The 12,575-nt window shown below is 34.4% G+C and overlaps 1 protein-coding gene across 1 annotated transcript in view; it reads left to right on the forward strand.

Moving 5' to 3' along the window:
• Nucleotides 1-915: 915 nt before the first annotated feature.
• Nucleotides 916-12,575, forward strand: part of eea1 (early endosome antigen 1) — a 30,029-nt gene continuing 18,369 nt past the window's right edge. The window contains 10 exon segments of the mRNA XM_048169695.1: nt 916-1,081; nt 4,216-4,290; nt 5,579-5,691; nt 6,015-6,069; nt 6,225-6,296; nt 6,440-6,476; nt 7,820-7,924; nt 8,028-8,149; nt 8,268-8,423; nt 12,423-12,539. Of these exon segments, the coding sequence (XP_048025652.1) occupies nt 1,058-1,081; nt 4,216-4,290; nt 5,579-5,691; nt 6,015-6,069; nt 6,225-6,296; nt 6,440-6,476; nt 7,820-7,924; nt 8,028-8,149; nt 8,268-8,423; nt 12,423-12,539 (876 nt within the window). The 5' untranslated portion in view covers nt 916-1,057.

A 12,575-nucleotide genomic window follows, 5' to 3' on the forward strand; every position in this document is an offset into this window, starting at 1 on the left:
CGTATCAACCATTCATTAATCAAAAATGCGGTATTTAATGAAAAATATTGCAAGCCTTCTTTGCTTTTTATTGTTCTTCAAACAGAAGTCCTTTGTCTCCTAGAGGCGCCTTGCCCTTGTGTATGTGAAATTGTCCCCTCATAATAAATATTTGTACAAGAACATTTAAATTATTATTACTTTCATTGGAATACATGGCCTAAATCAAAATTATTAATCTTGAATATAATATCTGCTTTCCTTCTAACAAAATTTTCCATATAATCCACCCAAAAAATCTTACAATTACAAAAAAGGACAACATATTATTTTTCTGTTGAACAAAAATCACAGGAATAATCAATCTTAATGAAATCTCACTAACACTTTTGGCTGGAAACAGAGCTACTCCCATTAATGCGAATAAAGTAATCGAGTTAGACGACCCACACTCTCAAACAACTTATATATCTGCATATATTTGCCTATTTATTCAATAAGCTTTAAAAATGTTGCATTTTTAATAATAAAACAAATATTTATCGTCGCCTTGGATTCTATTACGTCATTCGAAAAGCTTCATGGGATTTGTAGTTCATGGCCTCATAAAATGCATTAGTCTTTTACCTTTGTGTACTTCTCCTGTAATGTTTGTTGTGTTGTGATTAATCTGTTATCTGGTTGCATTTGTCAATGACATTTTACTGGGGAATTTAAAAAAAATCCTAATTGAAAAGATGAATGGGAAAATACTTCCCGAATCAAAGAAAAAGTGGGCGGTCACTGTTGCGCTTCTAACCGACAAATCCCGCCTTTGACCTAATCTCTCGTTTCAATGATTGGTGGACGCTCCTTACAGACAGCCTACGATTGGGCAGCTTAGATGCCGTTCACGCAGGCGGTCCAATCATCGCAAACATTGAATAGATGTCGGGCGGGACTTATCGGGAAACTGTGGGCTTGTACAGAAGCAGCAGTGTGTGTCTGCAGGTGTCAACAACAAAATATTAAACACTCCCTTATTAGACAAAACTTTTAAGATTTGATTTTCATAGTTCTAGCCAGAGAAAGGACCAGAATGTTAAGACGAATATTACAGATGGTGAGTGGAAAACACACAGACACTCATTGAGTTGAATGTGATTTGTAGCTCGTCGGGCCTGACACTGAATGATGGCCTTATGCGAGATTGATTAAAATGACTTTTCGCTTGTGGTTTCTTGACGACAGTCTCCAAGCGCGACTGGAGAAGATCGCTTTTGTTCTTGAGGAACAGTGAATATTCTGATAAAATCATTCTGCTTAATGTTGGCATGGAGACTGAGCTGTTAGCCGGTTAGCGGGCTACATAGCTTTGCAAAATTACTTATTCATAAGTCGTTTTATGATTAACGACAACAATGACAAGGTGTCAGCTTTGTTAATTTTGAACAAAAGACGTGTCCTCTTGAAATAGCTGGTCTGAATGTATTTTTCAGTGATCTGTCAAGCTGTGACTCACATTAGATAATTTCCACATTAATAGAAATGTCTGATCTGTCGGATCCTTTGCTATAGTTATACAGTCTTATCTTTTAGGCAGCAGATGACAGTCCTTGAAAATTTAATTTCTGCTTAATAATATTCCTGTAAGATACTATGGATCTACCATAGGTTTTTGGTTTAGCAAAATTGTCAACCATCATGGTAATATAATTGGTTTTGTTTTGTTTTGTTTTTGTTTTTTTTGGACATGCAACATGTTAATACCATGTAACCTTTTAAAGTGCCTTGCAGTACCGTGCAAAAAATCATGTAATGGTACACTACTGTTTAAAATGTTTTTAATGTTTTTGAAATAAGTCTTTTATTATCACCAAGGCTGCATTTATTTGATAAAAAATACTGTAAAATATTTAGAAATATTATTACAATTTCAAATGGCTGTTTTCTGTGTTATCATATTTTAAATTCTAATTTATTTCTGTGACGCAAAGTTGAATTTTCAGCATCATTACTCCATCTTCAGTTTCACTTCAGAAATCCTTCAGAAATCATTCTAATATGCTGATTTGATGCTCAGGAAACATTTCTTATTATTATCAATGTTGAACTCTGTGGTTCATATATATATATATATATATATATATATATATATATATATATATATATACATATATATGATTATTTAATGAATTAAATGTTGCAAAGAAAAAACATTTAAAATAGATATGTCATTAATGTTACCTTTAATTTATCTAATGCATCCCTGCTGAATAAAAGTAATAATTTCATTCAAAGTTAGTAAGTATTATAGTTAAGTATAGTTAAGTTGCCTTTATTTAAAAGTTAATTTATTTGAAATCATTGCAAAACAGTTTTTGTCACTGAAGTACAGTAAATAACTGCATTACAGTAATGAGAATTGAGGGATAAAATGTTTATATTTGTCCTAAAAAAATATGATCATAGTGCAAAAAGTTACAAGGGGCTTAACTGTAGATTATATCAAAATAAAAATTATGCAAAATAAAGTTTTTTTCCCTTTGATTTTGGAGTGTTACATGAATATTTCTTTACCCAACTCTTTACCCAACTCGTGACGAAGAGATAATCAGTGTTATTCACCTCTCAGTGGTCATAATGTTATGCCTGATTACTGATTATACACACACATATATATATATATATATATATATATATATATATATATATATATATATATATATATGATTACTGATTATACACACATATATATATATATATATATATATATATATATATATATATATATATATATATGTGTGTGTATAATCAGTAATCAGGCATAACATTATGACCACTGAGAGGTGAATAACACTGATTATCTCTTCGTCACAGCACCTGTTAGTGGGTGGGATATGTTAATATGTTAGGCAGCAAGTGATATTAGGAAGCAGAAAAAATGGGCAAGTGTAAGGATTTGAGCGAGTTTGACAATGACCAAATTGTAATGGCTAGATGACTGGGTCAGAGCATCTCCAAAACTGCAGTTCTTGTGGGGTGTTCCCGGTCTGCAGTGGTTAGGATCTATTGGGCGACAGGGTCATGGGCGGCTGAGGCTCATTGATGCACGTGGGGAGTGAAGGCTGGCCCCTGTGGTCCGATCAAACAGACGAGCTGCTTTTCTTTTACATCACGTGGATGGCAGGTGCGTGTGCGTCACTTACCTGGAGAACACATGCACTATGGGAAGAAGGCAAGTCGGTGTAGGCAGTGTGATGCTTTGGGCAATGTTCTGCTGGGAAACCTTGGGTCCTGCCATCCATGTGGATGTTACTTTGACACGTACCACCTACCTAAGCATTGTTGCAGACCTTGTACACTCTTTCATGGAAACGGTATTCCCTGGTGGCTGTGGCCTCTTTCAGCAGGATAATGCGCCCTGCCACAAAGCAAAAATGGTTCATGAATAGTTTGAGAACACAAGTTTGAGGTGTTGACTTGGCCTCCAAATTCCCCAGATCTCAATCCAGTCGAGCATCTGTGGGATGTGCTGAACAAACAAGTCTGATCTATGGAGGCCCCACCTCGCAACTTACAGGTCTTAAAGGATCTGCTGCTAACATCTTGGTGCCAGATGCCACAGCACACCTTCAGGGGTCTAGTGGAGTCCATGCCTTGACGGGTCAGGGCTGTTTTGGCAGCAAAAGGGGGTCCAAAACAATATTAGGAAGGTATATACTGTACTAGTAAAAAGATGTCTTGAACCAAACCAATGTGTTACGTGATGAAGTGTCAGTAGAAGGGAAGCTGAAAGTAAGGTCTAATGGTGATTAAACAGTAGGTTTTTTTTTATCCCTGTGACATCTTGTGATCTGATAGTAGGCACATATAAAATGTCAAGGGTGTATCAATGTTATAGAACAGTATTGTTTGACATCATACTGCTCTCGGTTGCCAAGATTTGAGGGAAACATTAAACGATCCTCTTGCAGAGTATACCGTTTCAGCCCAATGCGTGTCCTCGGATGAATGACAGCCATGCCGAGCACATCCCAAGAAGTAAACCGAGTAATATTTGCCTTTACACCTTGTGAATGACATGAAATGAGCAGCACTCCAACCAGCACTCATTCTTGATCAACTGCCCAGTTACCTGATCAGCTGTGCCAGATATGAATAGTGTGATATAATGAGATGAGTTTCATTCCAGCTGACATCTGATTCAAATCCTTCCTTTCTTTACTTTCTCTGCCCATATCTTTGTGGAAATAGACTCCTGGGAAAGGAGGCTCCCAGAGCTCAGAGTCTGAGCAGCCGTCAGCTGATGTGAATAATGAGTCCTCAGAGGTAAGCCGAATTAAATGTATAACTCTACCATATTACTGCCAAATGCCTCAATGCCTTCAAATCTCTTTTTGTCATTTGCTATCATTGATGTATTCAAGACTTTAGGGATAGATTTTAGAGATAGTTCACCCAGAAATGAAAGTTTTGGTATCATTTGCTCACTTTTATTAGGATTTTTATTCAAAATTAAACATTTATCAAAATGTTCACACCAATCTTTTCCATACAATGAAAGTGAATAGTGACTGGGGATCATATTTAACCATTGCTTTATGTCTAGCATGTTTTGCAGTGTCTTGGCACATGATACAGCATGAATTTAGTGTTACTTATTGCATTTAAAGAGGAATGTCTGAAGAATAAATAATGTTTAAACTAGAAATGTATCTTGTTTCCCTCTATAAAAAAGAAGCGCGAAAAAAACATAATTCTCAAAAGTGACCCACATTTGATTTTTGACCACTGAAAATGTGTACAATTGACCAATTTACTCATGTAGCTGTGTTAAGATCTCAATATCTCTGGGATTGGACCATTGAGGACTTTTAAAATGCAGATACCAAAAGGACATTTGGCTATGAAGCAGAATCTAAAAGGATATCTTTAATACTAAATATTATTAATTTAATACTTTATACACAAGAAGTGATTTTTGCTATTTTTGAACTGTCACTGTTGGCATATAATGAAACAAAGATTGCTCAAATCAACAGATTTTACTTATATACCTACCAATCTCTGGATAAAAATAAAATAATTATGCTGCCATCTTTCTAAAGTCATTTTTACACCCCTCTTAACACGATTATAAGGCCGCACAGAGAAAGTGCTTTTTGCGTGCATGTGGTTTGTCATTTTTTTTTACTTTTTTTTTCCATAAATTTAGAATAAATTTTAGTATGAAAGTTTTTGGTGAATCATGATTTGTTTGTGGAAACGTTCATATGCAGATTTTACACACAAATTTGTGCGTACACATTCTTAGTAACCGAGACGAGACCTAGATTCGAGTCTCAAATTTTAAAAAAATGCAAATATACATTCTGTTATTATGGTAAAGAATATCTTTCTGCCTTACATCTCCTTTTGTGTTCAATGGAAGAAATAAAATCAAATGGCTTTGGAATAAAATTAGTGTTAATAAATGATGAGAGGATATTAGTTTTTGGATGAACTCTTTCTTTAACTTAATTTTAATAACAGATGTACGATGATGTTAAGTTATGTGTTCTTTGCTCCTTCGTGTCTTCCCTGGATCTCATTGTGGTGTTAATTTGTTTGTCTGCAGGGCTTCATTTGTCCCCAGTGTATGAAGTCACATAACTCTGCTGAGGAGCTCTTCAAACATTATGAGGTGTTCCATGAGCCAGGAGACCAGCCGTCCCCCTTCAGCCCTGGCAGGTGGGCTTCTGTATTATTAAACCCTTCTTGCTCCCTTTCCTGTCAGGAAAACTCAGTTGCTCTGTTAGATAATCTTGCCATCCTGAGATTTAGGCTGCAATTAATCCTAAAGTGAAATATACTATGAAGTAAGGAATACAGAAAAGAAACAAAGGAATAGTCATATTGTTTTTTTGTGGCCGTTTTTCTTTGGAATAACCTGTAGCAATACATGTTATTCCAAAGAAACATCATGTATTGTGACATGTTATTCCAAAGAAAAGTCGAAATATGAAAAAACATGACAAGTTTATAATAAAGGCATGTGTTTTTTTTTTGCTAAGGGAGGATCTAGTCCTTCTTCGACAGGAAGTCCAGGATTTACAGGCTTCACTGAAGGTATTCTGCCTTTGAGTTCCACCCTTCTTATCAGCCTTAGTATGCCTGAATTGTGCACTACTCATAGCACTATTACTCAATGATGTTATTTCCCTTTGTATATGTCTATTGCGTTTAAAATTGCTGATGTGCATTTTTTTTGTGTGTGTTTTCAGGAGGAACGCTGGTTTTCAGAGGAATTGAAAAAAGAATTAGACAAAGTACAAGGACAACTGGCTACTAATAAAGTAAATCCTTTGAAATGCTTGGTTGTTCACACAGAGATCAGAGCAGAGATGGTTTAAGAAATGTTTTAATCATGCCTAATGATTACTGAAGGAATGTTTGCTGTGTTCTCTAATTGAATTTGCTGGATGTGTATCGATTTTAGGTTTCACAGAGTGGTGGTACCAGTGGAGAACCATCAGGTTAGTGAGTAGTGTTAATTAGTTCTTTAAAGGAATGTAGCAGGTTCAATACAAGTTAAGATCAATAGATCTGTGTGATTACATTGATTTATTGATTGCAATCTTAGCAATATCCTGTAATCTCAATTTTAAAATTTTTTTTATATAAATTATATATACATTTTATATATTTTTTAAAATTGAGATTACAGGATATTGCTTAGATTGCAATCAATGAATCAATGCAATGTATTTATATGTATGTAAGTATGTATGTGTGTGTATATATATATATATATATATATATATATATATATATGTGTATAATGTATATGTGTGTATATATAATATATTATATACACACAATATATTATTATATATAAAATTTAAAAACATTTTAAATTGTAATTTAAAATTATGTATATATACATATATATATAAAAATAATTAAAAAATGCTTATATATAATTTAAATATATAAATGTGTGTATATATATATATATATATATATATATATATATATATATATATATATATATATATATATATATATATATATTTAAATTATATATATGTAATTAAAAAATTAAATACAGTTTTTTTTAAAGTGCCGTTTATCGTTTTTTGCAAATGAACTCTTCATATAATATATAATATATATATTTTATAAAATATATATATATATATATATATATATATATATATATATATATATATATATATATATTTCTACACAATTCAAAGGCTGCCAAATATAATTTTTTTTATTAATATATATATTTAATAAAAAAATATATATATATATTTAATAAAATATATATTAATAAAAAATTATATATAATTATATATATAACAATTATATATTTTTTTATTAATATATATTTTATAAAAAACAAAAAAAAAAAAAAATATATATATATATATATATATATATATATATATATATATATATATATATATATATATATATATATATATGTGTGTGTGTGTGTGTGTGTGTATACATGTACATATATTAATACAAAAAATCATATTTTCTAAACATTTTTATATACATCATCATTATTTTATCATTAATTATATAAATATTAAATATATATTTTTAGCATTAAAAAAGCAAAAATCACTGTTAAAAATAAGAGTTTCATATTTTGGCTTTTAAACTTTCTGGCCAAGTATGGTGTGGTACAGTAGCATATATATATATATTTTTTTAATTAATGGAAATAATTTATTGCATACACGCGGTCAACAGTATGTATCTTGTATTGAATCTTGAACCTTTGTTTAAGTGGTGGTTTGCCAATTTTTAAAGCATAAAGGTTCATTTTGTGAAGCTGCAGTCAGTATTTCTGTCTTCTCAGAGCTTGAGATAAAGCTCAACGAATCTGAGACGGAGAAGTTCAACATCAAACAGATGAAAGACTTATTTGAACAGAAAGCTGCTCAGCTTGCAACTGAGATAGTTGGTAAGCTTGTAGGAAAATTCCTGCCTTTTATATTTATGCAGTTTGTTTCTTTTATAAAATAAAATAAGATTGTTTTAAAATGAGTATGTGTTTCATATCTCAGACATCAAATCTCGTTATGATGAGGAGAAAAGCATGAGAGAAGCGTTGGAGCAGAGGCTGACCAATCTAAACCAAGATCTGCAGAGAGAGAAACAGGAGAAGGAGAAATTGGCTGCAGAGCTGGTAACATCTCCTTTATTGTCTCATTATAATTAATGAGTTTGCATCCTCTCAGCTGCTGCTGTGCATACTTCATCAATCTCTCCCAGCTTAATCCTGTCTGTCATTGGCTCTCCTCCAGCTTCAGAGGCCTGGAGTGGAAGACGTGGAGGTGTTGAAGAAAGAGCTGGTGCAGGTGCAGACTCTCATGGACAACATGACCCGAGAGAGGGAGGAGGAGTCCGAGCGCCTCAAGAGCCAATACCAACAACTGCAGGCCAACTTCACTACCTCAGAGGTGAGCTCAAACCTGCTGTGACCTTGTCTGCACTGTACAACTGACATAAGGGCAGAGTTACAATGATGTCTGCTTTATATACAATTGATCTCTGAGCTGTTTATTCGGAAAATGTAGGTATCGATAGAAGCTGGCAAATATGGAGACTCATGCCAGAATCAATAGCTCGTAAAGGCAGGGATAATGAGAGGTCATTTTGAGACAGAGACAAGCAGGTGACCTTTGAATGGGTGCACCAGTGACGTCACTCTTCCCTTTGAAGCAAACCGAGCCTATGACCGATTGTAGATTACTGGTTACGCTGTCTAGACAAAAACTATGAAGACACATTCACAGGGGATTTCATACAGTAGGTTCCAATCATAATGTAGTATCCGAACGTGTTTGTTAAATGTCTAAGGGTCACACTGACTGTCCTTTCTAACAGATTCCTGAGGTTAACCATTAACCCCCTGGCCAGCCTCCCACCACTGAGTGTTTCCTGTAAACATGCCTGTAATCGCTTGCACTTTTGACCTAAAAATTGCTTCTCGTTATATAAGGTCTCACAAAAGCGGGAATAGTGTTCATAGATCATTACAAACAGGTTACTTGAGTGCACTTTTTTCCCCAGATATTCTGGTTTGACTTTGGTTGGTCTACACAATTCAAAGGCTGCCATCTAGTGACCGTATAAGGAAATATTAAGGATGCAGACATCATTCTTCACAATATAGCCCTATAAATCTATTAGATTATAGTGTCTCTGTTCCAGACTCTAGAGAGCTGTCTAGTAAAGCAATACATTGCAACTTAATAACTGATTTGTTTCTTACATGAATCGCACACACAAAAGTTAGATGAACTATTTAATTTTGAATTAGATTTTTTCCCCCCAATACTTTTCAGTAATAAAAATAATATAGTTACACTTCCTTTCAAAAGTGTCAGTAAGATTTTTAAAATATTTTTGAAGGCTTTTGCTCACAAGGCTGCATTCATTTTATTAAAATCACAGTAAAGACTGTAATTGTGAAATACTATTACAATTTAAAATAACTGTTTTCTAGTTTTAAAATGTAATTTAATCCTATGATGACAAAGCTACCTTTTCAGCAGCCATTTCTCCAGTCATCAGTCTCACATGATCCTTCAGAAATTATTATAATATGCTGATTTGGGGCTTAATAAAACTAAAAATGCCACCTAGGTTGGCAGCTCACCAGGGTTTGAAACACAGCCAGTGTTTTGCTCCAGTGTGCTTGTCATAACCTTTAAAGCGCAGTGTTGGCACCTCTGTCTCTGTACCGTGTGTGTCCTGTCTCACCTCACTGGTTTGTGTGTCCTTCTCCCTCGTTCTCTCTCACCCTTCACTTAACACTGCACCTGCTTTGCATTCTCATGGAGATTCGTAAACTCGAGGTAACGGTTTCCCTCTTGAATTCCTCAGTGTCTGTCAATTCTTTTTCATCATTTTGCCTGAATGTCACTTTTTTTCATTAGAAATTTTCAGTTATTATATGTTATACAGCATTGAAGTAGTCCCTCTTAATGTCTATGGCTGCATCCCAGTTCACCTACTTATACTATGCCCTAAAAGTATGTACTGTTTTTGTGAAGAAAAAATACACACTTTTGAGAGTATGAGTCTTTGGGACATACTATTTAGTCATAATTGCATCTTTAACAGACCGCTCTGTCTCTTAGTCATATGCATCCTCATTGTTTAAACTGCCCTGTCAATCATCTTGTAATGGTTAAAATCCTCCACATTCAGAAAGAAATGTAGTCGCACAGTGATCTGCCAGTTGTTTGTCTTTCATGCAGACTTGGAGAACTCTCCTCATGTGTTTGCATAATGATGCATTTAAAAGTTAATGACCAAACGTATCTTTATAAAAGTTCACAGTGCTGTTGTAGATTAAGTATAATGTGGATAACATTGAATAAATATATCTTTTCACCACATTACATACTGGCTATTAATCACTGGCTATTTATCTAAACCTGTCTACTTAAACGTCTGTCTCACATATCTGCAGTGTTTGTAGTTTTTATTCGAGTTTGTAGTTCTAATTAATGCACAATGGGTTGTGGGCAATATTAGCCATTAGAGTGTGCATGGATGTGTTCTTCAGATTCTAACCAGAAAAAGTAAAACATCCGGGGATCTTTGGAATACTCATTTCAACATACTATGATTTACTAATACTTAAAGGAACACTCCACTTTTTTTGAAAATAGGCTCATTTTCCAACTCCCCTAGAGTTAAACAGCTGAGTTTTACCGTTTTTGAATCCATTCAGCCGATCTCCGGGTCTGGCGGTACCACTTTTAGCATAGCTTAGCATAGTTCATTGAATCTGATTAGACCGTTAGCATCTCGCTCAAAAATTAACAAAGAGTTTCAAAATTTTTCCTATTTAAAATGGACTCTTCTGTAGTTACATCGTGTACTAAGACCGACGGAAAATGAAAAGTTGCGATTTTCTAGGCCGATATGGCTAGGAACTATATTCTCATTCTGGCGTAATAATCAAGGAACTTTGCTGCCGTACCATGGGTGCAGAAGACGCAATGATATTACGCAGCGCCTGTGACCCCCTGCTTGCACGGGGAGCGTGCCTTGCAACCATGGAGACATTTGTGAGAGATGCTGCGTAATATTATTGGTACGATGGTACGGCAGCAAAGTTCCTTGATTATTACGCAGGAATGAGAGTATAGTCCCTAGCCATATCGGCCTAGAAAATCGCGACTTTTCATTTTCCGTTGGTCTTAGTACACGATGTAACTACAGAAGAGTCAAGTTTTAAATAGGAAAAACATTGAAACTCTTTGGTCATTTTTGAGCGAGATGCTAACGGTCTAATCAGATTCAATGAACTATGCTAAGCTATGCTAAAAGTGGTACCGCCAAACCCGGATATCAGCTGAATGGATTTGAAAACGGTAAAACTCAACTGTTTAACTCTGGAGAAGTTGGAAAATGAGCCTATTTTCAAAAAAGTGGAGTGTTCCTTTAATGTATAATATGCAAATTGGGACGCAGCATACATTCTTTTACGTTCTGCATGTCATCAGCTTTAGATTTTTTTTAACCCGCATTCTCCACCAAAATGCAATGTTCTTTTCAATTTCTCCCTCACTTTTAGAGTACTTCATCCAATGAAAAGTCTATTATACATTGAAATTCTTTTTCATGCAAAAATATTAGACAGAGTAGCTGACATATTAAAATTGATGCGAGCAAAAGTGACTCTGTGAGGGAAGGAAGTACAGTCTTTAAGTCCTGGGACATTCATGTTTGGGACAACATGGTTTCTGTACAGAGCAAAGAACCCTGCAGATTTTCACAGAAATTAAATGACCATCTAGAGTTCTACATTATGAACATTTCAGTAGCATTTTTGTTTGCAAATGTGGAAAATTATTAGGTTTTTTTTCAATATTAAATGAAGAAGGTAGTCTGTAATATGATTAAGATATGATGTATGAATAGTAATAGATTTCTGCAGATGTTTCTTCGTAATCTGTGAGCAGCACTGTCATCTGAGTAGAATACGTAAATAACAGCATATAGACACATACACTGCCATTCAAAAGTTTAGGATTGAAATAAGTCTTATTAGAAAACCGTAATATTGTGGGATATTACAGTTTAAAATAACTGTTTGTTTTAATAAATTCAAAATGTGATGACAAATGTAAAAAATATTCCAGTGATGGCAACGCTGAATTTTCAGCAGCTATTACTTCAGTCTTCAGTATCACATGATCCTACAGAAATCATTCTAATAATATGCTGATCTGGTTCTCAAGAAACATTTCTTCTTATTATCAATATTGTTCTGCTTAATAATTTTGTGGAAACTGTGATACATTTTCTTCAGTGCACCATAACAGACTGCACTTCTGTCCCTCAGAGCATCTATTTTGTTTGCTTGAAATTAATTACAGTGCATACTCTGAATAGAATTATTTTCTGTGGTGGTCTCACATTTGTGTGCTTGTTTGTAGACAACGATTGCTCAGTTGAAGGCGGAACTGGAGAAGGGTCCTCAGGAGGCAGCGGTCTACACCCAACAGATCCACCAATTACAGAGCAACCTGAACAACTTCCAGCAGCAGACCCAGGTAACACTCACATACACAAGCAAATGCTGATATGTT

Source organism: Megalobrama amblycephala, linkage group LG19, assembly GCF_018812025.1.
Source record: "Megalobrama amblycephala isolate DHTTF-2021 linkage group LG19, ASM1881202v1, whole genome shotgun sequence".
NCBI lineage: Eukaryota > Metazoa > Chordata > Actinopteri > Cypriniformes > Xenocyprididae > Megalobrama > Megalobrama amblycephala.